General features: G+C 44.3%; 1 protein-coding gene and 1 pseudogene across 6 annotated transcripts; one reads left to right on the top strand and one right to left on the bottom strand.

The window, feature by feature from the left end:
• Nucleotides 1–163: 163 nt before the first annotated feature.
• ZSCAN25 (zinc finger and SCAN domain containing 25) lies at nt 164–27231 on the top strand. 6 transcript variants are annotated; one of them, XR_007124405.1, is made up of 8 exons: nt 164–497; nt 2036–2147; nt 3452–3869; nt 5013–5214; nt 5797–5888; nt 6525–6651; nt 26456–26657; nt 27122–27231. XR_007124405.1 is itself a non-coding variant. In XM_047713495.1 (8 exons), the coding sequence occupies exons 3-7, from the start codon at nt 3483–3485 to the stop codon at nt 8604–8606; spliced, it is 861 nt and encodes a 286-aa protein (XP_047569451.1). In that variant the 5' UTR covers nt 164–497; nt 2036–2147; nt 3452–3482; the 3' UTR covers nt 8607; nt 10705–10838. The 6 variants fall into 6 exon arrangements, 5 of the variants coding, with proteins under 5 accessions (XP_047569451.1, XP_047569452.1, XP_047569450.1 ...); XM_047713495.1 differs by lacking the exons at nt 26456–26657; nt 27122–27231 and adding exons at nt 8559–8607; nt 10705–10838 and having other exon boundaries at nt 6525–6656; XM_047713493.1 differs by lacking the exons at nt 26456–26657; nt 27122–27231 and adding an exon at nt 10705–13152 and having other exon boundaries at nt 168–497.
• On the bottom strand, nt 22015–22112 carry LOC125091214 (uncharacterized; annotated as a pseudogene).

Genomic DNA, 27231 nt, shown 5'->3' with positions numbered 1-27231 from the left:
GGTTCCCCTCCTCCAGGAAGTCTTCCCTGACTCCCTCCTCCCAACCACTCGCGGGGGAGGCCCCTCTTATGCGAACCTATAGAATTCGGTGCTTCCCTCTGTCACCCTTGGCCCCTGCAACTCGCACAAAGTACAAGAAGCGCAGAATAAACACGTGTTGGCCTATTAAGCCCGCGGAAAGAGGCTTCATGTCCAGTAGTGTGTCTGGAGGGACCTTCTCACGAAGGGAAAGCAGATGCCAAGGCGCGGAGGCGCCAAAAGACCTGACGACGGTGAGGACCTCGAGCCTCTAGGGCACGAATTAGCCTGGGAAGAGACGCTCAGTCGGCCGGGACAGGCCCAGTGCACCGGCGACCATAGAGACTCCCCGACTTCCGGGAGTCCTAGAGAGGAAGCGGAAGGGGGCTCTTTCCTCACGCACCTGTCTGACAGCGTCCGCGGCCCACATCCGGTCCTCTGAGCGCTCGGGCCTGGCAGGCGTTGCTGAGGGGCTGCGGGTGAGTGTTGGGTTGGGGCGACGCGGGGCGGCGGGGCAGGGTTTCGGGGCCGTTGCGGGCTGAGGCGGCCGCGGGGCAGCGTTTCGGGGCCGCTGCGGTGGCGGCGGCGGGGCTGAGGCAGCGGGCGGCGCGTCTCCCCGGAGCAACCTCCCGCGGCACGGAGGCCTTGGTGGGGCGGGACGCAGGGGCTCAGGTGGGAGCGGACTTGGGCCCGCCCGGCCAGGGTTACCTCAGCGCTCGGGGCGTCCGCGAACTCGAGACCTGGAACCAGCGCGGCCCTCTCAGAAAATTAAAAGTAGCCATTTTAGATCAAGACGCGGGACGCTCACGTAAAGAATGGCTTCTCTTTCAAGCCTTCTCTTCGTGAAGGGCCAGGGATGAAGGATGAATAAGGACCTTGCGCGCCTTCAGGGAGTCTGGTAGTCGGAGACACGCTGGTAAACATTTGCGCTGTAGCGCCCTAATTTCAACAGGGGAGTGAATGGGAGTGAGTACATGCAGTAGCTGGGAAGTCGCGAGAGAAATCTCTCTTAGTGCAGCAGAGAAAAATGAATGGACTGAAAATGAAAAATGGGCTTAAGAAGGGTGTATAAGTGCAGAGCACCCGATAGGATATTAAGAAGTTTCGGAAGTACCTCCTGCCAGTTTGATTATTCTCTGTGGGTTAAGAGTGATCTTTCCCGGGACGCCTAGGTGGCTCAGTTGGTTAAGCGGCTGCCTTCGCCTGAGGTCATGATCCCAGCGTCCTGGGATCGAGTCCCACATCGGGCTCCTTGCTCAGCAGGGAGCCTGCTTGTCTCTCTGCCTCTGCCTGCCACCCTGTCTGCCTGTGCTCTCTCTCCTTCTCTCTCTCTGACTAATAAATAAATAAAACCTTTAAAAAAAAAAAAGAGTGATCTTTCCCTTCTCTAAAAACCCAGCCCCTTCCCCACTTTCGACTCCCAAGTCTGTCTCCCCAGCCTGGGTACCGTGCACCCCCAACCCGAACCCGTCGTGAAATTGAATAGTACTCACCCAGTCTAGTATAAGCCCCTTCTTTTTTCATGAGTACTTGAACCAACACTAACCTTTCTCTCATTTTGGCTCCCCCAGTGGTTTATCTGCACCCTGTCTTTTGGGAGGCAGACCTTGGCCATCTAACCTCGTACATCTCCAGTTTCTTCATTTGAAAAGTAGGGGGAGTAGTATTCCTTATACAGAATGCTTATTAAATGGTACTGAATGAGAGTGTGTGCTCACAGGCTTTCTACCTGGTAGAGCCTACAGGAGTTAAAAATCTTAATTTTTTTTTTTTTTTTTAAATTTGAGAGAGAGAAAGCAGGAGGTGGAGGGGCAGAGGGAGAGGGAGAGAATCCTGAAGCAGACCATGTGCTGAGCGAGAACACAAAGCAGTGCTGGATCCCAGGACCCTGAGATCATGACCTGAGGGAAATCAAGAGTCTGCCCTTAACTGACTGAGCCACTGAGGCGTCCCAGAAGTTAAAAATCTTTTGATCAATTACAATGATATATATGTGTCACTCTGTTGTTTTCTTTAGGCTGAGCACACGGTCACATCCAAGCCACTAGCAAGTCTATTGGTTTTACCTCCAGAATATGTCTTGACTGACTGACTGGTCACCATCTTGAGCCTCTCCTGCTTGGACCACTGTAAGTGCTGCTTCCCTTCTTGTCCCCTCTAAACTATAGTCCATTGACATACCACAGGCAAAATAACCTTTCTTTTTTTTTTTTTTCTTTTTAAAGATTTTATTTATTTATTTGACTCACAGAGAGAGAGCACAAGTAGGCAGAGTGGCAGGCAGAGGGAGAGGGAGAAGTATGCACTCTACTGAGCAGGGAGCCTGACATGGGACTCGATCCCAGGACCCTGAGATCAGACCTGAGCCGAAGGTAGCCACTTAATCGACTGAGCCACCCAGGTGCCTTGCAAAATGACCTTTATAAAACATGCAGCTCCCTGCTAAAGTAAGATTAACTCATAATTTTTAGTGTGTCCCAATTCCTGGGTAATCTGGTTCTGCCTGCCTCTGCTGCCTCTTCTCGTGCAGCGCTGTCACTCACTTAACTCTGCAGAAGCCATACTGCACTTTGGCTTGTTCTCAGATATACAGAGTAATTTCTGGTCTCAGTCCTTGTGCCTGGGAAAATCTGAATGACTGATTCATTCTCATCCTTTGGGTCTCAGCCTACATGTCATATTTTCAGAAAATTGTTCTTCAAGTTGTTCATCCTCCATTAACAGAGCACCGTACATATTTCCTTTGGAGAACTTTTCTCCATTTATAATTTTAATTTATTTGCGTGTATATATTTTTTCTCTCTGCTGTGCTAGTATATGAGTATCAAAGGGTAAGTGCCGTGTTTGTCTTGTTCTATATTTTATATATATATTTATTTAAGATTTTATTTATTTATTTGAGAGAGAGGGAGAGAGAACACGGAGATGGAGAAGCAGACTCCCTGCTGAGCAGAGAGCCTTATATAGGGCTTGATCCCAGGACTCCCAAGATCATGACTGGAACTGGAGGCAGATGCTCAACCGACTGAGCCACCCAGGCACCCCATCTGTATTATATTTCTAGTTTTTGCAGGTTTGGCATATACATTTACTGAAAATGTATTTATTACACCTTTGGAAGAGTAGGTCTGTGTGACTGATCTAATTATAACCTATTTTATATTCTCTGATTTTAGTGTTATTTCCCTAATGAGATCCTGCAGTGTTTGTGGGGATAAAGTAAAGTCTCTACATTTTTTTGCACATACTAGGTAGTTAGCATATACTTACTGAATTGAATTGATGTAAGTTTCAGGATATATGTTCAGTTTTTTGAAAGTAATTGTCATGTTCTCCAGCAGAAGAGCCATTGATGGTAGGCACAGAACTGGGATGGACTGACTTTTCCTTTTTCTCATTTATGCTTCCATTATTGTTTGTCTGGCCTTCCCAGCAGACACTCAGTCTTCTGGGAGGGTGTGAAGATGCTTAAGGAGCGTCCAGGGATGGCAGAAAACCCTCAGCAGCCGATGGGTGTTCCTGTGGTAAAGCTGGAGAAAGAGTTGCCATGGAGCAGGGGAAGGGAAGACCCTAGTCCGGAGACTTTTCGTCTGAGGTTTCGGCAGTTCCGCTACCAGGAGGCAGCTGGTCCCCAGGAAGCCCTCAGGGAACTCCAGGAACTCTGTCGCCAGTGGTTGAGGCCTGAGCTGCACACCAAGGAGCAGATCTTGGAGCTGCTGGTGCTGGAGCAGTTCCTGACCATCCTGCCTCGGGAGTTCTATGCCTGGATTCGGGAGCATGGCCTGGAGAGTGGCAAGGCTCTTGTGGCCATGGTGGAAGACTTCACAGAGAGAACATTGGAGGCCAAGGCGGTGGGTGAGAAGGGGGAATCTGGGTCTTGTTTCATTGGTGTGGGAAGGGGAGATTTAAAGAATTGAAAGGTTTGAGGAAGCAGTGGGAGTTGATGAGGTATACAGTCTCCTTCCTCTGCTCCCAGACTCCCTGAAGTACTTTCTGGAGGGCAGTGGACTTTTCAGCAAGAAAATCCATTCTCAGGGAAGGTGCACGGCTTGTAGAAGGGCTGTTAGCTTCCATTTTTGGTCATCAGGACAGCGACCTGGCCATATTTCCCTTGTGAGCCTCAGGCCTAAAGAACCTTACTTTTAAGGTTCCTCGATTCATTCCTCTTTGGGCAGGATGCATGTGAGAATGCAGAGAATTCCAGTTGGGTGAATATTCTTACTAAGACGCATGGTCTGCACGGTGCATTTTCCACATCTGGGATATCAACTTAAGTGGCTAACATCAGCGATTCTATGGTGGTGTTCTGGTGACACCAGGCAACTGCATCTTAGATACTTCCTTGGGACTTTGGCCAGTGTCTGTGACTGTTTGGTATAATCACCTGATTATTGTCTGGGAATGAAGAGAGCAGGACTTAACATTACTGTTTTGCTTGCAAGTAACTGTCTTTCTTAACTTCATCTTTCCTTTCCTGCTGTAGTTACCCCAGACTTCCTCCATAATCCTAAGAATTATTTTTTTACTCCCAGCCCAGAAGCTTAAAAGTAGACCCAAAGGGGCCTGTTTTTGTGAGTGTATCTCAATATGAGTTGTCTTGATTTTTCTTGCTATTTTTAGAGCTAGTTTTTCTCACTAGGTAATTCACCATGGAATCAGGGCTTGCATTTTTTACTTTTAGCATTTGTAATTGGGGGATTTTTCTTTTCCTAGTAGGGAGTGTTTTGGGCTAAAGTTCTCAACCAAACAATATTTAGCCTCTCTGACATTATGCATGGTGGAATTCTGTCAGGCCAGAGGGACCCTTGCAGAATGGCACGGACATAGAACAGTTGCTCATAGCCTTCTTACCGACCTCCTGTGAAAGAACCTAGCCAGCTTTTTCTTCCCCTCCCTTGCAGCTGGAATGGTTCTTTTCTTGGTTTTCTTTTTAGGTTTTAATTCAGATTCCTCCCCCAGGCCTCATTCTAATAGGTGTTGGGGACTGTCCTTAGGTTCCATGCCATGTGCAGGGAGAGCAGCAGGAGACAGCACTTGGCAGAGGCCCTTGGGAACCGGGTGTGCACCTGGGGCCGGTGGAGATCAAGCCCGAGTGGGGGATGCCCCATGGGGAAGGAGTTCAAGGCCTAGACCAAGGCACTGAGGAGCAACTCAGTCAGGACCCTGGAGCTGGGACACAAGCCTTCCAGGAGCAGGGTAAGATGCAAACAGTAAAGTAAGGACATAGAAAACCGTGCTTTGTGATCCTATCCTTTATAAGCCCAGCAGTTGTTAAATGAAGTGACCTGTGGGCTGTAATTCTGATTTTTCCTGGTTACTTCCTTGACTTTAGTAGGAAACAGATGAAGTGAAATTGTTTTCTGTATCTTGATTCTCTGATTTCTGCAGGGGGTACCTGGGATTGTGTTCTCTTACCATTTCTTTTCTTCTCTTTTCCCTCACATCCCTTTCTAGAAACCTCCTATAAATATGCAGGTGACATGTAGGGATATTTTTTAAGTGGGCAGATAGACCATATCCCTGAAAGTAATTTATGACTTCATTGTGTTAGTGAATCTCAAAGGGGCTTATTGCCAGAGTGTGACCAGGGAGCTTGGCTGGCCTTCAGGGGCAGGGCATATTGGGTTGGGATTATCTTCCCAGTGGAGAGCAGGATAGGCTGTACCCGCACCCAGCTTTAAGGTTCCTAGAATTCTGTGTGTCAGGCAGTGGACACCTTTGAACAAGTTAACTGCAAGACAGCGCTAATCTTTCTTATGCTTTTTACCCTTTGCTTAGCTCTGCCAGTTCTTCAGGCTGGTCCTGGCCTCCCTTCAGTGAACACTAGAGACCAAGAGATGGCAGCTGGATTCCTTACAGCTGGATCCCAGGTGAGCTGTACCTCTCCCCTTGGGGACCATGACGTTGTTTTGAGTGAGGTTCACTTTCCTTAAGGTTTCTCTGCACAACAAAGTGCTACCCACAAGTTGAATGATTTCACCTTTCTTGTTCTGACGGTTGTGACAGGTTTGTTTTCTCCACTTTATCATTCTCAGTTGTTAACTTGAGGTGAGCCTTATGCCTTAGGGTCCAGGCATAAGGCTTAATACACTTGCTTTTACGGCTCTGTGACTTTTTTTTTCCCCCCCGATTGACTCAGGATTACTCTTTTAATCGTGAGGAGGAAGACCTTATGGATAGAAACCACTAGGCTTTAGATGAGGGGATAAATAGCAGCTCTGAAGCATTTGAAAAATGGAAATTGGGTGCTGTGGTTGTGAGGGTATAAGCTTAGTGGCTGCAGCAGAGACTTAGAAATACAGTGGCTCAGACGAGTCCATTACTTTCCTGTCATTAAACTGTTGAGAGGTAGGCCTTTTTGCTCCCGAGAGCACTAGTAACCCAGTTCCTTTGGTCTTCTTGCTCCATTCTTCCCTAGAGTGTTGTCCCCTGTGTTCTCTCCTGCTTTTAGACTCTTCCTACCTTGGGATTATTTCTCTATCCATAGCAGTCTTCTGTTGTTTCAGGGGTTGGGGACATTTAAAGATATGGCCTTGGCTTTCCCTGAGGAGGAATGGAGGCATGTGACCCCAGCCCAGATAGACTGCTTTGGGGAATATGTGGAACCCCGAGACTGTGGGGTCTCAGCTCCAGGTAAGGCTGTTTCCGTTCCAAAGGTAAGAAACTGAGGAATTTTGAAAGCTACAGGTCAGGGTACTTACCCTTGCCCTGGATTTTAGAACCTGGTACTACTGACAGAAGATGAGTAAATGGGTCCAAGGAAAGAGAGTAGACCCAGGTTTAAGGAGCTGGCCACGTGTTTTCCTGTCAGGACAGGAGCAGTCAAGGGGGCAAGAAATCACAAGGTAGTTATTCTGGCTGTGATGAGAGTGGCTGCTCATTAGGACTCCTGGAGCACCTACTGTCTGACTGAAGAGTACCCAGGCTCGAGAGCAGAAGAGGAGCAAAAGATGATCCTCTGATCTTGTTTACTTGGCAGAGATTTATTGAGTGCCCCCCTGGGTGTTGGCCCCACCTTAGCAGCTTTGTTTTGGGGCTGGACTAACGGCATGGAAGCCTTTGGAGCACGAGATGTGTGTACAGAGGATGGCAGGAACTTGGACAGAAGGATGTTAGAAACCAGAGAGGTCCATGTGGGCCTGTGTCACAGAGCGAGCAGAGTATCACTCTACTTCTTTAGCACATGTAAACCCATCCTGGCTCCATCACTTACTGATTGTGACCTGGGGCATCACAGGTGACCTTTTCAGGCCTCTGGTTTTCAGTCGCAAAATGGGAACGTTTATAGAAATCTCACGGTGTTGTGAGGATTAATGTTTGGTGAATATAGTAGTGTCAGATATTTTTATTAGTTGTGCAAATTTTTTTTGAGTTAGCATTTATTTATTGGCTCAAAAATGTTTATTTGGCATTTTATGTGGTCAACATTCTGCCTTAAAGGTGCTTGCCTCTGTGATCTTAGCAGTTCAGGTGAAGAGCCCAGGTGTATATAATAATGGTCATTATGGAGTAGCGTAAGGGGCACTAGAGGAGGGACTTAGGAGACTTGGGTCCAGGACAGGGTTGTCACGCCATGGTAGTGATGTGAGTGGCCAAAGGCTACCAGCATACGTTACAAAGAGATGTAAGACTTCTGTAACAGTAGAGGATGTGGAAACCCCCAGACATAACTGTGCAGTGCAGGAGCTCGTGCAGTGGCCCAGATGGTGGTACTAGTATTTCAGCACCTTGATCCCTCTTGGGGTGAAATTCTACCAGTGATCTTGCCATGTGCTGGAAGTATTCTGTTCTCCTCCTGTTCCCAGAGGGTTTTTATGTGTCCTTGGCCATTCTGATTGTTCTAGAGAGTCTGGCTGTATGCTTGTCCTCTTCCCATTGTTTCAGACAACCGAAGCACTTCCTTAAGTGTTTATGCTGAGTCTGGGTGGGCCAAGGTTCATTTCCCACCCATACTATCTACCAGCTGTCTCCACCTTCAGATCGTCCTGGGATTTAGTCCCATTTACCTATGGCTCCTGCATTGACAGCTATGTAGGATTGGGCCTGAGAAATCAGAATTCCATGCTAGGTGTTACCTGGCACATACTCGCATCTCCTCAGGGTCCAGGTAAAGCTTGTGCTATGCATTTAGTTTCAGTTTTATTATTCATAACGCCTCAAAACTGGAAACTACCCAAATGAACATCAGCCAAGTTAATAAAGAGATTTCAATATATTCTTGACAGTGTAAAAGCATATACTACCAACAGCAAAAAAAAAAAAAAATAGTGTAATTATAGCTATGTTCCACCATGTGGGTGAATCCTAAAAGCATAATAATGAGCAGAAGCAGCTAGAAGCAATGTGTGGATCCAATGCATAAAGTTCAAGACCAGGCAAAAGTACTTTATGGTGATCAAAGTCCAGATAGCATGTTTGTCTGGTGGGCAGAATATAGTCACTGGAGGGTATGGGAGAGGGCTTTCTGGATGCTGGTAATGTTTCTTGAGTTGGATGCTGTTTACATGGTTATATTCATTATGAAAATTGGAACTCTACAGTTTTGTGCAGTTGTATTCCCTGGAAAGTTTATGAAAGAATCCATCTGAGGTGACACTGGTGTCCTTCATCTTTGTTTAGGTCCAGAGGCATGCGAGATTTTTCTTTCTGTGTTTTAACAGCCTCACCTGAAAGGACCCTTCCCATTCTAAGTTCTGCTTGTTGTCTCTCTCTCTTTCTCTCTTTTTTTTTTTTTAAGATTTTATTTATTTATTTGACAGAGATCACAAGTAGGCAGAGAGAGAGGAGGAAGCAGACTCCCTGCTGAGCAGAGAGCCCGATGCGGGACTCAATCCCAGGATCCTGAGATCATGACCTGAGCTGAAGGCAGAGGCTTTAATCCACTGAGCCACCCAGGCGCCCCTCTTTCTCTTTTTAAAAATTTTACTTTTAAGTAATCTCTACACCTGGCGTGGGGCTCGAATTTACGACCCTGAGATTAAGAGTCGCACGCTCCATGGACTGAGCCAGCCAGGCGCCCATTGTCTTTTTTTTTTTTTTTTTGCTGTCTTGGTTCCTTTGCTCCCTAGAGCCTTCCCTTTTTTTTTTTTCATCTTCCTCCTCTTCTATAAATATTTGTTCTGTTTAAAGATTTTATTTATTTATTTGACAGACAGAGATCACAAGTAGGCAGAGAGGCAGGCAGAGAGAGAGGAAGGGAAGCAGGCTCCCTGCCGAGCAGAGAGCCCGATGCGGGACTCGATCCCAGAACCTCGAGATCATGACCTGAGCCGAAGGCAGCGGCCTAACCCACTGAGCCACCCAGGCGCCCCATGTTCTGTTTAAATTTAGAGAGAGTTAGAGAGGGATCAGAGGAAGGACACTGAGAAGGGTTGAGGCATTTCAGTAGCATTCACAGGCATTTCAGTCTGGGAGAAGTCAGTGACAGAGTGGGTTCATTCATTCACCCAGCAGCTGGTAAGCCTGTGCCAGGCTCCTAGGAGACCTAGATTAGTAAGATCTGGGAGCAGAGGGAGCAGTTTGAGCAGGGACTACTTGCTGAGCAATCGTAGGGAGGATATGTAGAACTCCCAAGTAGTTCATCCCAGGAATAGGTTTATAATCTCTAGGGAAGGTAGGACACCTTGATGGATGTAAAATAGCATTTTCAGAAAGATTGTGTATAAATAAGTGTAGGATAGGGGCGCCTGGATAGCTCAGTGGGTTGGGGCCTCTGCCTTCGGCTCAGGTCATGATCTTGGGGTCCTGGGATCGAGCCCCGCATCTGGCTCTCTGCTCAGTGGCGAGCCTGCTTCCTCCTCTCTCCCTCTCTGCCTGCCTCTCTGCCTACTTGTGATCTCTGTCTGTCAAATAAATAAATAAAATCTTTAAGAATAAATAAGTGTAGGATAAGCAAAATGCTTGATCAATATATGCATATTGATATAGTATATATTGATCAGTATATATTAGCTGAAGAGAGCAAGCAGGGCATGTTTCTTCAAGGAAATCACTGAATTAGATTTAGAAGGAAATGAAAGTCTGAGTTAGTAGAAAGTTAAGTGAGTGGGTATTAAAGTTTGGCAGAGTATTCTGTAGAAAGGTACAGAGATCGTCTTGTCTTGGGTTGCTGTAGTAGAATATTATAGACTGTGTGGCTTAAACAACAGACATTTATTTCTCAGCATTCTGGAAGTTCAAGATCAAGGTTCCTATAGATTAAGTGTCTGGAGAGTGCCCTCTTCCTTCCTTGCAGCCAGCTGCCACCTCACTGTCTTCATAGGGCGGACAATTGAGGGATCCATCTTGTGATTCTGCCTCTTCACAAGGGCACTAATCCCATCGTGAGGAATCATGCTTACATAACCTCTGTGTAAAGCACTCTGGTTTCTCTTCATTTTCTTTCAGGGACGCTAATCCCATGGAGGGCTCCACCCTCATGACTGTACCTTATTACTTCCCAAACACCCCGTCTCCTGATAGCATCACACTATGAATTTGGGGGGTTAGGGACACAAACAGAAACAGATGGAGAAAAGTAGAGCAAAGTCTGGTTTTAGAGTCAATGAAAGGAAACTGTATTGAGGTTTTCAGTCAGAGGGAAAAAGAAGGAATTGTGAGGGGGACACCCTTAGGAGCCAGATTCTAACGTATAAATGTACTTTCATAGTTCCTGTAGAATCAGCCTGTATCTCCTTTGTCCTGTAGGCATTGGGAGCAAGGAAAAGGAGGCTAAAACCCAGCAGTCAGACCTCAAAGGGGCGCTTGCTCGGGTGACATCAGAGAGGTTTGGGGACACCACTCTTCAGAGCCCTGAGGTTGGAAGAACCTGTGAGCAGGAGCCCAGTAGTTCTGTGGGAAACATGCCGGGGCCGCCGCCGCCTCAGCATGGCGTCATACCCCTGCCGGATGACCTCAAGACCCACAGCTCCTTCTGGAAGCCTTTTCAGTGCCCTGAGTGTGGAAAAGGCTTCAGTCGGAGCTCAAACCTTGTCAGACACCAGCGAACTCATGAAGAAGAGAAATCCTATGGGTGTGTCGAATGTGGGAAGGGGTTCACCTTGAGAGAGTACCTCATGAAGCACCAGAGAACACATCTGGGAAAGAGACCTTATGTGTGCAGCGAGTGCTGGAAAACCTTCAGCCAGAGGCACCACCTCGAGGTCCACCAGAGGAGTCACACGGGGGAGAAGCCCTACAAATGTGGTGACTGCTGGAAAAGCTTCACCCGGAGACAGCATCTGCAGGTGCATCGGAGAACTCACACGGGGGAAAAGCCCTACACCTGTGAGTGTGGCAAGAGCTTCAGCAGGAATGCAAACCTGGCTGTGCACCGGCGAGCCCACACAGGCGAGAAGCCGTACGGGTGTCAGGTGTGTGGGAAGCGGTTCAGTAAAGGGGAACGGTTGGTCAGACACCAGAGGATCCACACCGGGGAGAAGCCCTACCACTGTCCTGCCTGCGGGAGGAGCTTCAACCAGAGATCCATCCTTAATCGGCACCAGAAGACTCAGCATCGCCAGGAGACCCTGGTGCAGTAAGTGTGCCATGCTGAAATGCACCTTTTTTTGCCAATAGAAGGTCCTGGAAAGTGCAGAATCTTTCAGGACTGCAACTGGAGGAAGACCTCATTGGAAGATGCATTTGTCCGTATTCACTGAAGGGCTTTGAGGTGGGGGCTGAAGAGTGATGGGGTGCAGAAAGGTACTTTGACCCATTTTCTTTACATTTGTTGTTAAACAACCAGGGAAAGGCTTGATTTATTTTGAGTTTCCAGAGAGCACAGCTCCTCATGTCTCTTATCTAAGTGATGTGAACAGTTTCTCACTGTCTTTTGGAGAAAGGATATCCTGAATTTCAGAGCCTCCGTTGGTGGGATGTTCATATCTGCCTCTTGAGCAAATCTGGTAGTAAAGGCAAAATTTTGTCCTATGTTGACAGCTTAAGCCTCTTTTTTATGAGGGCTGTTTCTACCTGCAAGATCATTAGCTCAGACTCTTTCTTCTTTTCCATTTAACAAATATTTATTGAACAGCTACTATGTGCCTGGTGCTGGGAACACAGTGGTGAACAAGACACATGAGACCTGAGCTCCCCGGAGCTTGTGATTTAATGGTGGAAACATACAGAAACATTAATAATTCCAGGCATTCTAAGTTATGTTTGTGCTAAGTGCTGTGTGAGAAGATAGTCTTCTGGTGCTTAGTTGTTCTACCCTGCTGCTCAGGTGCTGGATCTTTCCCTCTCCTGTTGGGATCTCTCAGGCAGCTTTGTTTATTTTACTTTATTTGTAGCCCCCTTTGTCTCTGTACCATTGTACTCTCATCTGTAAAGTTTCCCCATTATTCCTTGTACTTTAACAACAGTTCGCACATCCATTAGGAAGTTAATATTTTGTTATTGATCACTGAATAAACATGAAAGTATTTTAAAAAACATTCAGCTCTATATAAAGATACAATTAAATGAATCTGAACAATGAACTGGTATTAATTAATACCATTTAATGTCACTGTAGCATATAAGATGATTTTTTTTCTATTCTTACTTTATTCATTCTACACATTTATTGAGGCCCAACAGGAACTTGGCTAGGTGTTTCCTGTATCAGTGAATAAAATAGGGGGAAAAGATCCTTGACCTTGAGCTTATGTTTTAGTGAATATATTTGCTCTTCAGAACCACCTGAGGTGGAATCCACTGATACTCCTGTAAACACTGTGGACCTGGGATCTGCACTTTTGTCCTTGGTCCTATTAGTGTTTTGCCTTGAAATGCGTTTGCCACCTACCTCTTGTTACTAAATAGTCTTGGTATATCTAGATCCTTGTCATCTGAGAGGCTCTTGGTCACCAACTGGGGATGATGAGGTGGTAGTGATCTGTTTTGCATGAGTGCCAATTCAGGAAAAATAAAAGATGTTTGTAGGCACTTAAAATTACATAATAACGAGAAGATACAATATTTGTAACTGTTTATGCTCTCTTATTTTGCCATTACTAAAGGGTTTCATTTCTGTATAAAATTCCGGAATATTCTGCTTAAAATTCTGTGTAATGAGCATGGACCACACTACAATATTGTAATGCTGTGCCATCGAATGCTGGCTGTTGAGTGAGTGAGTCTGATTACTATAATTACAAGGTGTGATTTGTCTTGTGGTGCCTTTTATTTTTATCTATTTATTTATTTTTAAAAAAGGTTTTATTTATTTATTTGACAGAGAGAGACAGAGAGGGAACACAGGCAGGAGGAGTGGGAGAGGGAGAAGCAGGCAACCTACTGAGCAGGGAGCCCAATGCACGGCTTGATCCCAGGACCCTGGGATCACGACCTGAGCCGAAGGCAGATGCTTAATGTCTGAGCGACCCAGGCTCCCCATATTGATTTATTTTTTTAAAAGTTTACTTGAGAGAGAGAGCTCAAGAGCATGAGTTGGGGGAAGGTCAGAGGGAGAGGGAGAAGACGACTCCCTGCTAAGCAGGGGTTGGGGTGGGGGGAGCCTGATGCTGGTTGATCCCAGAACCCCGCCGGACCATGACCTGAGCCGAAAGTAGATGCCTGAGAGAGCCATCCAGGTGTCCTTATGGTGCCTTTTTTTTTTTTTTTTTTTAAGATTTTGTTTATTTGTCAGATAGCTACAAATAGAGGGAGCAGCAGGCAGAGGGAGAAGGACACTCCCCGCTGAGCAAGGAGCCCCATGTGGGGACTTGATCCCAGGACCCTGGGACTACGACCTGAGCTGAAGGCGGCCACTTAACTGATGACTCCTTATCCTTTGGGTGGTGAGAAAACCAGGTAACTTTCTGCCAAGGTCTGTCCTGGGGAGTTACTACATTAAACATTTGCTTTTCAAAATGTATGCCACGACGGTTACCTGCAGCCTGATTAACTGTACTTCAGTATTTCCAGTTTGTCTTTTATCCCATCCAGCCTAGGGGCAAGTAGAAGAACCCTTGTTTCTTTTCTCTCTTTTTTTAAAAGATTTTATTTGATGGGGAGAGAGAGCGCTCACAAGAGTGCACAAGCAGGGGGAGCAGGAAAAGGAAAAGCAGGCTCCCCGCTGACCTGGGGCTTGATCTCAGGACCCTAGGATCATGACGTGAGCTGAAGGCAGCTGCTTAACCGACTGAGCCACCTGGGTGCCCCCAGAACCCTTGTTTCCTAACAAGTAAGTTGGTTTCACGTTCACCATGCCACGCAAGCGGACTTCATCCACTTCTGAGATGAGGAAAGTAACCATCAGGAACATGTTGCTCTAGAGTTTACTTGCTCTTTTAACCTTAGCCAGTTTCTTGACCGCTGCACTATTGACATTTTATTCCAGATAGGTCTTTGTTTTGGAGGCTGTCCTGGCCTCCTATGATGTTTTGTGCATCATAGGATGTGGCGTGGCACCCTTGGCCTCAACCTGCTAGAGGCCAGTAGCACCCCCAAACTGTAACAACTAAGGTTTCCCACCATTGCCAAATGTCTCCCGGGTGGCAAAATTGACCCTTGGCTGAGAATCACTGCTTATAGTATTCGGGATAATAGCTGAAATGAATTAGATGGTTTAGTTATTAAAAGGACTGGCCTCCCAGGGACTAGAGCAATTTCCTGCTAAGCTTAATGCCCCAGCCTAACTTTATAGAAAACAAAGGAGTTTTATGAGAGATCACATAGATTAATTGTATTATTGCCGTGCAGAGCCAAGAGCTATTGAAATAGAATCTCAGGATAGGGGGCTGGAAATCTAAAACCCAGGTGGTTTCTATGCAGGCAGCCTGGCCTGTTGCTTTGAGTTCCTTTTAGGCAGGCATCTCCCATGGACGCTCTACATCTCAAAGAACTTGCTTGGGGCCTAGATTCATCTTCTCTGTAAATGCATGTGCGTTGTGGGGCCACTTAGTGCAGGGGCAACCTTTTTTTCTCCATAAGGTCTTCAAGGCACACAGACAGTAAATATTTGAATGCATGAAAGTCTTGGATCTCTGCCTTTTTTCAGTAGCTAGAAGGATCGTCAGGATGCCTGAGGAAGAACCAAGATATCGTGTAGCCTCTAGTGGCCTTCCTGATACGGTAGTCCTCTCTAGCTGTTGTGCCACCAATTACGGTCCTATTAAAATCACTTAAGAAATTCTACAAGCCGAAGAAATTTACTGGGGCTTCCTACAATTTTGTATTCCTGTCTTACTTTTTTCTCCCTTTATTATCTCAGTTTCTGAAGGACACACTTCTAGAGATTTATTGTGTCCAAACTGTCCCTAGTATGGACACATTTTAATAAATTTCAGTTAAAATTTGTTACAACAGGGAGGACAGGCAATGTTCTCCCTTGTGTTTGTTGCTGGGAATTTAAACTGCCAGGAGAGAGAGGGTGGAAAGGGTTGGGTAATGCAGGTGTTGTACCTTGAAAAGCAGGACTTGGGAGAAGCAATTTCAGTTTTCTGGAAGAGCAGATAGGCTCCAGTAAAAGGGCTGCTGCACTGCTACATGCTCTTGCCAGAGACCAGGAAATGACAGCAAACGCAGGAGCTCGTCTTACTTGTTTTTCCTTCCTTAGTAAAAATTGTAATTTCTGAAGAATGTAGTAGATTAACCTTCAGATAGATTGGGAAAAAGACGTGGTACAATTTATACCTCCTTGACACCCAACTCAGGGAGCCGTCTGCTTGTTATTTCTGTCTCGGAAACAGTTGAGGAAAACCTGATCTGTATCATCTAGAAATACCATTGATTCCTGCAAAAGGGCTCAGCATGTTATATGAACAGGAAAAGTAGAATGGTAAGTAGTGTATCATTGAGAGCCAATCTTCTCACAAGGTTTCTCCAGCTTTTATTTCAAAGGGTTGCTGCTGCCTGAATTGAGGTACTAATGGAAGGAATGGGAAATAAGTGATGGGAAAAAACCCAGCAGGTAAAACTGTGGGATTTGTGTGTAAATAGACCAATGGGATAGCAGGAAGGGTTGAGAAATAGCCCTCGGTCTGTACAGAAATCTAATATGTAATAAAGATGGACTCTCGGATCACTGGGCAGATTTATTTATTTAAGATTTTATTTGTTTGAGAGAGAGGAGTAGGGGGAGGGGCGGAGGGAGATGAAGAAGCAGACTTCCCGCTGAGCAGGGAGCCTGGTGTGGGGCTCAATCCCAGGACTCCGAGATAGGACCTGAACCGATGACAGGTGCTCAGTGGATTGAGCCACCCAGAGATTTATTTATTTATTTATTTATTTATTTATTTATTTATTTTAAAGATTTTATTTATTTATTTGACAGAGATCACAAGTAGGCAGAGAAGCAGGCAGAGAGAGATAGGAGAAAGCCCCTGATGCGGGGCTCGATCCCAGGACCCTGGGATCATGACCTGAGCCGAAGGCAGAGGCTTTAACCCACTGAGCCACCCAGGCGCCCCCAGAGATTTATTTTTTTTAAAAGTCATATTGGAATAATTGGACAGTGATTTGGGGAAAGATAAAAAAGTAGACCCATTTCTTACATCACATTCAAGAATAAACTCCAGATGAATCAGGAATCCAAATATGAAAATGAAAGTATGCAAGCACCAGAAAACAATGTGGATGTGAATTCCTCTAAAACACAGGTTCAAGGAAAGACTTTCAATCTAGGAGTGAAAATCCAGAGGCATTAAAGAAAAGACTGATGCATTCCTACATAGAAATTTTGAGAACTTCTGGATGGCAGAAACAATAAGCAAAGACAAATGATAGGTTGGGAGAAAGTAATTGCAACATAACACAAAATTCTAATATTTCTAATATACAAGGAACTTAAAAAAAAAGGCAAAAAAGAAACCCCAAACCAATCCCATTGAAAAACTGACAAACTTGACTTCATAGAAAAGATGAGAAAATGGCTATTAGCCTTATTCAAAGATGCTGAGCTTCACTTAAAATAAATTCCAATTAAAACTACACTGAGAGATTTTTTTTTTTCCCATCTGATTGGCCAAAATTCCAGAGCTCGACAGTTCGTGCTGTGGATAGTTTGTGGGGCAACAGGAATTCTTACGTGTTGCTAATGGCATGCAAAACAGTGCAACCTTGTGCAGAGGAGAATTCCGCAGTATCTAACAAAATTATGGATGGGTTTGAAGAGATGCCTCTAATAACATGAAAATACATACATTATTCATTACAGCCTAATTACTAACCACAAAAATATTGGGAGCTGCATAAATACCCAAGATAAGTAATTTAAAAAACCGTGGCACATCCACACCTTCTAGTGTTGTGCAGCCTTAAAAAGCATTGTTGGTTCAGTTTTCACAATTGCAATATGGATCTAGATTAGATAAAATTATTGTATTGATGTTAAAAGTACTACCGTTGATAACTATGTTGTGCTTATGTAAGAGAGTATCTCTGCTCTTAGGAAATACACAGTGAAGTATTTAAGGATAAAGGACCATCATGTGTATGTACACAAATATATACATAAATCTATATACAGAGGGGAGGTGGAGGCGAAGAAGGAGAGAGGGAAGAAAAGGTAAAAGTGTCGATGATAAATGAATCTGGGTAAAGGATATATGGGTATTTTGCATTATTGTTTTTGCAGCTTTTTCTGTAAACTTTAAATTATTTTATTATAAGAATTTAAAATGAGGGATGCCTGTATGGCTCAGTTAAGCCGCTGCCTTCGGCTCAGGTCATGATCCCACAGTCCTGGGATCGAGTCCTGCATTGGGCTCCTTGCTTGGCAGGGAGCCTGCTTCTGCCTCTACCTGCTTGTGCACGTGCTCTCTCTCTCTCTCTCTCTCTGACAAATAAATAAATACAATCTTAAAAAAAAAAAAAGAATTTAAAATGAAAAAAGAAAAAAACAAAAGAAGCCCTGACACCTGACAGGATTTACTAGTTATGAGTGTGGGAGGAAAAGCATAGCAAGTCCTTGTGCAATGATAATGGCCCTGAGCTGGGAGCAGGAGGGTGACGCAGCGTATAGCTAATAGATGCACTGAATTAATCATACCTCATCTTGGGCAAGAGATGCAGATTCATTCTTGTGCTTTTTTCACTGCGCCTGTGTTTGGCTAATGCTCCTTCATGCAGTGACTTGAAGGAAGACATTTCATGTGGCAGCTTCCTTTATGGAAAGCCCCGTTTTCAGTAACTTCATTGCTGGGCTTGGTTTTGTGTAGGTGTACTCGCATGATACTTTCACCTCACCCTTTAGGCTGGTCATTTGCTTAAGGCCTTGATGGCCTCTCCAGGTGCTTTCAGGCACATTTTACGTTCTGCCCGAAGTGAGGGACCATTTTTCCCAAACCTGCTGGTTTTAACCCATTGCTTCAGGGAGTGTCTTTGGTAATTAATGCACGTTCTGGTTAATTCAAATGTACAGGTATCCCTGTGGGCATTTAGTCTCACAGTGTTTTGGAATTATTTCACAATTTGTAACTTACTTGGTGCTTATGACAGACCTCTATACCAGGGCAAAGTTGATGGTCAAATAAATGAAATCTGGAAGGTTAACTGGTTTGAGCAGCAGTGAGTTAAAAGGCAAAAAAATGAGTCTAATTTTAGAATTGTTGGATATGAAATAACAGAAGGGTTGTTAGATGTTGGGGACTGGTCTTCAGAAAGCCTCACTTTTTGGTGTTGTTTTGTGTTTTAGATTTAACTGATAATGCTGGGAATTAGGCATACCATTCGCTTGACACCTCTAGTGTGTGATAGAGTTTATGTACCACCTGGTGACTATAGGTTTACATGTGAAAGCTCCCCTAACACCAGGCTCTAGCAAACCTCGGAGCACCTCAGCTCCAGCCCACAACAGTGTCTTCACGCACTCTTAGGTCAGCAGGAGCTGTTACACCTAGAGACCTGCAACATTCCAGTGTTCTTACTGTTCCCTAGCTTCTCTGCCCTCCCCTACTCCAAAAATGATCCACACTGCCATCTGGTGAATCCCAGCTGGCCCTCATCATACCTCTACACTGAAGTACTCTATACTTCAGAAAGCTCAGAGGAGCAGTGGGAGAGGTAACTAGATTGTATGGGGTTGGACTCTAGAAGATCGTTTGCTCAGAGAATAATGGCATCTGACTCAAAAGATCCAGTGTAGCAGACCTAGAAGCAAGTGATCCAGCGCCACTGTCTTTGGACCTTTCCCTTGCTTTCCATGATCCTGCAGAGACAATTACTGCCTCTGGGTGGTAGTCAACAGCTCAGTAAAACCAGCTCCGTCAGTTTGCTGAGCTGTATTCACACCTTTGCTGGTGGTAGAGTTGGCAAGTCCCTGACATACTTAATATTCAAGGTGAAGACTATCCTTACGGTATTCCAGATTGAGGTTTTGTCCTTCATGCTGTTAAATTAATTAAACAAGGAGGCCATTAAATAGGTAGTTCTAATGCCTTGGCAGTCTACATAAGCAACCCCATACCCAAGTCTGTCAGTACCTCAAAGAAATTGAAACATAAGGGCAAACAATCACAAATAGCCACAGGCTTTTCCCTGTAAGGCCAATCAAATAGTTGCTCTGCTTTGCTTCCTACGTTTATAAATATCTGACTGCTACCTCCTATGGGTGGAGGGCTGCTAGCCACTAATGGTTTGCTACTGTCTGATGGGAATTGATTTTTGCTCAAACTCTAAACATTTTTTTTTTAAGATTTTATTTATTTGACAGACAGAGATCACAAGCAGGCAGAGAGGCAGGCAGAGAGAGAGGAGGAAGCAGGCTCTCCGCTGAGCAGAGAGCCCGATGTGGGGCTTGATCCCAGGACTCTGAGATCATGACCTGAGCCGAAGGCAGAGGCTTTAACCCACTGAGCCACCCAGGCGCCCCACTCTAAACATTTTTAATATGCCTCACTTTATCTTTTTTTTTCCCCCCGTTGAAAGAGGGTATTTTTTTTTTCACAGCAATGATTCATATTTAATTAATACAACTCAATCCTTTCTTTTTACATTTTGTCCTCACATAATGAGCCAATTTGTTACCTATTCATTTGTAGAGTGCCTATTTTTCTTTTTTTTTTTTTTAATTTCTTTTCAGCATAACAGTATTCATTGTTTTTGTACCACACCCGGTGCTCCATGTAATACTGGCCCTCCCTAATACCCACCATCTGGTTCCCCCAACCTCCCCCCCCCCCCCCCCCCCCCCCCCCGCCCTGCCCCTTCAAAACCCTCAGGTTGTTTTTCAGAGTCCATAGTCTTTCATGGTTCACCTCCCCTTCCAATTTCCCTCAACTCCCTTCTCCTCTCCATCTCCCCATGTCCTCCATGTTATTTGTTATGCTCCACAAATAAGTGAAACCATATGATAATTGACTCTCTCTGCTTGACTTATTTTACTCAGCATAGTCTCTTCCAGTCTCGTCCATGTTGCTACAAAAGTTGGGTATTCATCCTTTCTGATGGAGGCATAATACTCCATAGTGTATATGGACCACATCTTCCTTATCCATTCATCCGTTGAAGGGCATCTTGGTTCTTTCCATAGTTTGGCGACTGTGACCATTGCTGCTATAAACATTGGGGTACAGATGGCCCTTCTTTTCACTACATCTGTATCTTTGGGGTGAATACCCAGTAGTGCAATTGCAGGATCATAGGGAAGCTCTATTTTTAATCTCAGTTTATCTTTTAATAATGCTTTTCAACAGAGATTCTCACAGTATTATCTGAAGGCCACTTAACATCAAAATCATCTGGGGAACTTGTTTAAAATGTATTTGTAGAAGGAGCATTTGTCTGCGGGGAATCTTCATTTTACGCAGCCCTTCAGGTGATAATCACATAAATTTCAGGGATGATAGCTCCATTGTGGGAAACATGTGGCTTCACCAGAGACCCATTCAAACATTGGAACAGACCCTGAAGTTTACCCCTACCAGCCCAAAGCAGATATGGCCCCAGGACAGCAAGGCGTGACTTAGAGCAAAGTGTTATTTTATTCCTTTCAGGTTGTAGCCATAACACGTGAATCTCTTCAACAATACAGGATACTTACATCCCGATATCTCCCTAGAAAAATACTTTGATTCTGATTTATTTTGGTCAGAAATCCATTCACTACTCTGTCTCAGGGCTCACCGTAATGTCCAGCTTAATAAATGTGCTTAAGAAAGATTTCTTCAATGAATCCGTGGTGGCTGTCCCTCCCCAATTTTCTTGGATGCCATTGCTTTACTCCACTTTTTGTCCCCATAACGGGCGAGGAGGATGAAGCACTTTTCTTTGGCCATCCAAGGGTGCAGCTCATTGGAAAAATGCTTGAATCCTGATGTAGATGAGGTTGTGCTTATCCCTGACTAGGTGCTGGACTGGATGTGGAGAGCACAGCAAAGCAGCTGTGACACAACTGGGAGAGTCTGAGTGTCACAGAGGGTTTGTTAGGAACTCTAACAGAACTGTACCTATAAGTTCTGAGATCTGTGTCTATACAAGATCTTTAACAGTATCCTTTTAAGTAAACTGATAGGTCTTTGTTCTACATAACTTTAGAGGAGGACTTAGAGGATATCAAGGGCATTGATGAGGAGACCACTCTAATGATAGAGTTTGGGAAGGAGCACAGCTTTTGCAAGTGAGAATCAGTCCCAATCCAGAAGTCAAGTTCAGCAGTAGACTGGATTCTAGATAGTTCAGACCTCTATTCAAGAAGAAAACCCTTCCCTTTTGCCTTCTTTTGAATGATGTGTTATATCCTCTTATTTTACCTTGGCTTCTCAGTAAAATATCCTAAGATGTCTTCTTTTGTGCCTGAGTAAAGTAAAGGGATGTCTTGATTTGTTGAAGGAAAAAGAAGGTAAGGGGGAGGAAGAGAAAGGAGGGAAAGCGTGAGTGCAGAGCCATTTGTAGATTTGGCTGTGACTTTGTTGGGAGAAGCCATCACAAAGGGCATGTGTGCTTTATAAAGCAGAGATAGCAAACCTAATTCTCTTTCTCAACCCCCTGGATCTTTTCTCAAAAATTTAATTTAATTTTAATTCCAGTGAGTTAACATGCAGTGTTATATTAGTTTCAGGTGTATAATCTAGTGATTCAACTATTCCATACAAAAATATAGAACACTTCATGAATTTGCATGTCATCCTTGCACAGGGGCCATGCTAATCTCTGTATTATTCCACTTTAAGTGCTGTCAAAGTGAGCACTGTTCTCAGTTTTATATCTATTTCCTTACCACCCTTTTATTGAAACTGTTCCATTGTCCCACCCAGCCTGTTTGTTTACAAGGAGCTGACTCTAGGCATCAACTAAGGGGAGACCCATACCTAGACTACCACTTATATAGACCATATCATGGTCAGAATATGACCATGGTCATATGATCATGGTCCATTCATAACAGCACACACTAATACCTTATCTCAACATTGGATCTTTACTCAGTATGTATTATATTCTTGCATTTCATTTTCTTTTCCTAATTTACTAAGTGTAACAGCAAAAAGGAAAAAAAAAAAAAGAATTAGATTAACCCCAAACTAGAGACAGATAGCAAAGATGTGCAACTTTCCCCTGAAGATGCTTACTAGAGATTTAATTTTTTAAAAAATCTTTTAGTTTGGGTGTGGAGGAATTGGAACACTTGTACACTTTTGGTGGGAATGTAAAATGCAAAAAATGCCTTGCAAGACAGTTTGGTGGTACCTCAAGAAATTAAAACTAGAGTTACTATTATGACACAGCAGTTCTACTTCTGGGTACAGACCCCAAAGAACTGAAAGCAGGGATTCAAAGAGATATTTATACACCTATGCTCATAGCCATGTTATTCACTATAGTCAAAAGGTGGAGGCAACCAATGTGTCCATCAATGGATGAGTTGATAAAATGTGATTTATTCATACAATGGGTTATTCAGCCTTAAAAAGGGAGGGAATTCTTTTTTTTAAAAAAGATTTTATTTATTTATTTATTTATTTATTTGACAGATCACAAGTAGGCAGGGAGGCAGGCAGAGAGAGAGAGAGGAGGAAGCAGGCTTCCTGCCGAGCAGAGAGCCCAATGCGGGGCTCAATCCTAGGACTCTGGGATCATGACTTGAGCCGAAGGCAGAGGCTTTAACCCACTGAGCCACCCAGGTGCACCCAAAAGGGAGGGAATTCTGACATGCTACAGCACAGATGAAACTTGAGGACACTGTGGTAATTGAAATAGAAGGACAAGTGCTATATGATTCCACTCAGATGAGGTACCTAAAGTAGTCAGATTCATAGAGACAGAGGGTAGAAGGGTGGTTGCCAGGTGCCAGGAGCAGAAGGAATGGGGAGTTAGTGTTAGATGGGGGCAGACTTTCAGTTTTGGAAAACGAGGAGTTCTGCAGATGGATGGTGGTGTGGCTGCACAACAGTGGGAATGTGTTTCATGCCACTGGCCTTATCAACTTAGAGAATCATTGGTAATATTGGTGAGATCTGTTTCAGTGGCATAGCAGAGGGTGGGGAAGCCACATCCCAGGGGGCTTTGAATTCCACTGTGAGTTCTAACTTATAGATAGAGCTACCCACTTGAAGATCAAATAGGCATCTCAAACTTACCACAAGACCGAACTCTCTGTTTTCTCCCCACCATCCAAACCTCTTTTATTTTCCTTCTTCTCATCTTAGTGGATAGACCTTGCATTCCCTTAGTTGCTCAAGCCATAAAGCCTAGAGCCCTCTCTCTCATTCCCTGAATCCAAACCATCAGTATTCTACCAGTTCTATTTGAACCCACACACGGCTAAGCAGCTTCTTATTACCTCCAGCACTTTCAGGTTCAAGTCACCATCTTCTCTCTTGGACTACTTTATCAGGGAGCTGATGGTTTTCTTTCCATTCTGTAGTTTCTTTATCATAAAAGAACTTTAGAAAATATAAATAAGATCATCTCACATCTCTGCTCAGAACTTTCCAAAGGCTTCTCTTCTTGGAGCAAAAGTCAAAAACTTTACTTAGCTAACAGTTCTTACTGGAGCATGTTCGCCAGCATGCCAAGAACACTCTTTCTTAGGGGCTGTGCTATTGTTCCCTGTGTCTGGAACCCATTTTCTCAAGACCTTTTATGACTTTATTTCTCTCTTTATGTGAGTTTCTGTTTTGAGAGACCTTCCCTAACTACCGGTGATATTTTAAAAACGTGTCTCCAAATTCTTTGACATTCTTCCCATCAAGAGTTAAAGTCTAGGGGCGCCTGGGTGGCTCAGTTGGTTAAGCAACTGCCTTCGGCTCAGGTCACGATCCCGGAGTCCTGGGATCGAGTCCCACATCGGGCTCCCAGCTCCATGGGGAGTCTGCTTTTCCCTCTGACTTCCCCTCTCATGCTCTCTCTCTGTCTCTCAAATAAATAAATTAAAAAAAAAAAAAGAGTTAAAGTCTAATTCCTTTACCCTTGAATATTGTCTGGCCATAGTGACTCACTTTTAACAAATAAAATATGAAGGCAGTGATACTGTTACTCTTCGGCTGGGTCATGAAAAGTACTTGGAAATTCTTGCCCCTGGGACAGAGCCATCATGCTGTGAGGAAGCCCATGTCACCCAGACAAACCACAGGTAGATATTCCAACAACAACAACCCCAACTGTGGTCCTCGTTGACAGCCAGCAATGACCATTAGATGCATAATCCTTCAGGATAACTCCCACCCAAACCTCTTTGTCTGCAACCACATGACAAACCCTGAAGGAGCATTGCCTTGCCCAACACAGTCACTCCAGAAAGATGAGAGATAAATGATTGTTGGGATGCTTGGGTGGCTCAGTCAGTTAAGTGTCTGCTTTCCGCTCAGGTCATGATCCTGTAGTCCTGGGACTGAGTCCTACATCACGCTCCTTGCTCAGCGAGGAGCCTGTTCTCCCTCTCCCACTCTGCTTGTGCTCTCTCTCTCTCTCTCCCCCTGACAAATGAATAAATAAAAATCTTAAAAAAAATTAAAAAATTGAAGTGATTGCTGTTATTTTTAAAAAATTGTTAACTAATATTTATTGAGTGTCTGCTAGCTATTACAGGTATTTTATATATAAGAATTTGCTTGAACTCTGTAATAGCCCTGGTTAGGTAAGCATTATTTATTTTTTATTGTTTTATTATTACCTTTATTTTCACTCCTTGCCCAACACAGAGCTTGACCTCATGACTCTGAGTTTAGGAGTCCCATGCTCCACCAACTGAGTTAGTCAGACGCCCCAATGATTGCTATTATTTTATGCCACTAAGTTTGGGTGGTTTGTTTTTCCACAACAGACCTTTGAAACATGACCCTGCCACAGTTCCACGGTTGCATTCCATATCATTACTACTCCCTGACCTAGATATATTTTTCTTTATAGCACTTAGAGCTTTCTGACTATAGACACACACACACACACACACACACACACACACACACACACACACACATATACACACACACACAGAGTCTTTTCCCACCCCCCCCTCCTCCCCATGTCTTGGAACATCAGTTCCATGAAATTAGAAACTTTGTTTTGTTTCCTGATATATCCCCAGTGCCCAGAATATAGTAACTGGTACGGAATTGTCACTTGAGTTCAAACTGTATGTGTTAACTGGATGTAGCTGTGGTCCGCTGGTGTGGAAAGGCATCCAGTGGGAATGAGAAGGTATTGGGATGAAAGGATTACATGTGACTTGGAAAATGACGTATAGGTAATATTTACTATTCTCATTATTCTTTATTATTATTATTATTATCCTCATTATTCTTGAAGATACTTCCACTTTATTACTAGTGGTACTTAATAGTGCTATTTTAAAATGTGGATAATGGAACTATTTTTCTTCCTTTCTTGAATACATATTTTTTTAAATTAAAATTAAAATTAATGTTCTGGTACATTCATGGGATCGGGTTTATGCTGCCAAGTCTGGGAGGGTGGTTGATGTCAACTTTTCTTCACATCTTTTTTATAGGTTTGAGGTGAGATTTTGTTGTTTATTGTTGTGGTTTTGTGGTCAGAGGCCCAGGAAAGCCTATATCTTGCCCTGCCAATCATCCTAACTCCTGAGAGCTCCCAAGGAAACAATATGCTCAAAGAACAATAGCAAACTTTGAGCCAGAGTGCCACTTTGTTAGTGTCTGAGTTACAACCGGTAACCTCCATTGTGGACTCACTGGTCAAAGGTGAGCTGGAAAATAGTCTGGGCCTACCCTCTTCCCACTCTGAGCCCCAAATCTGAATTGAGGATCTGCGTGCTTAGCCCTGGTGTATTATAGAGAGAGGTGGCTGGGCCCAAAATGGGGACGCCACGGAGACCATGAATAGAAGAGGACTAACCAGGGGCAGGCTGAAAGGAGGGGGGCTTCATCCCTGGATGAAGGGCACACTAACCTTCATAGAATATGCACCATTGAACTCTTTAGGTTCTGACCAGCTGGATTGGTAGCTCTTTTTCCTTGGAAGGGGAGATATAAAAGGTATTGGTTAAGACTAAATCATGGGGAGAGAGGACATAAGTGTTTTTTTTGTTTGTTTGTTTGTTTTTTTTTTGCAGTGTGTGCTGCCATTGTCATGGTCGTCATTAGGATTTATTAACAGCGTACTTTTATTGAGTCCTTATTTTAAACCCAGCACTGTGATGAAGTCTTCTGAGGATGCTTTTCTTAAGGTGAGCAGGAGCTTTTATGAAATTTAAAAAGGACCCCATCATCCTGCTTGGAGTGGAGTTGTGGTGAACATGAATCATGAGAAGCCAGGTATGAAAACTGTTGGACAGAATTAGAATTATATGGCATTCCAGGGGAGAGAAAATACTTCCTCTCGCCTGGGGAGATGTGAGGTGGCTTCATGAAGGGCATGGTATTTTATCTGAGCTGCAGGCATTCCTGATGCAAGTACCTAGAGTTTGGAATCCCACCTGGCAGCATCCAAGGCAAGGAGTGGGATGGCTTTGAGGACAATCAAGTCTGTCCCCAGAGCTAGATTCAACCCAGAATGTGGGGATGGTGGTTGAGGAAGAGGGTGTAGCAGAGGAGTTTAAAAATTGGGATGCATGAGGGTTAAGGATTTGAGGAACTGGGGCTCTCAGAGGTCATTCCTTTGTCATAGGCTATCAGCACAGGCCATAGATTCCTATGAGTTCACCTTTTCCACTTGTACCCTCTCTAGAAGGTCTGCAGATAAAGCTAATTTGCATCTGCTTTTGTGGTTCTGTCTTTAGGTGAGAGTTTATGCCCCTCAGCAGTCTGTGCGAGGGCCCAAGAAGGGACTTGGAAATTATTTATGGAGTAATGAGAAGACTCCCTGGCCATGGTAACCCAAGACAATGAG

Source organism: Lutra lutra, chromosome 18 (assembly GCF_902655055.1).
Source record: "Lutra lutra chromosome 18, mLutLut1.2, whole genome shotgun sequence".
Taxonomy (NCBI): domain Eukaryota; kingdom Metazoa; phylum Chordata; class Mammalia; order Carnivora; family Mustelidae; genus Lutra; species Lutra lutra.
This window is presented reverse-complemented; position numbering and strand designations above follow the sequence as displayed.

What these genes read in the sequence shown, in the direction of transcription:
- ZSCAN25 (XM_047713493.1), top strand. Translation starts at nt 3,483, where the DNA reads ATGCTTAAGGAGCGTCCAGGGATGGCAGAAAACCCTCAGCAGCCGATG. An exon ending in GAACATTGGAGGCCAAGGCG is followed by an intron (nt 3,870 to 5,012) that starts GTGGGTGAGAAG and finishes GACTGTCCTTAG; the next exon opens with GTTCCATGCCATGTGCAGGG. An exon ending in ACAAGCCTTCCAGGAGCAGG is followed by an intron (nt 5,215 to 5,796) that starts GTAAGATGCAAA and finishes CCCTTTGCTTAG; the next exon opens with CTCTGCCAGTTCTTCAGGCT.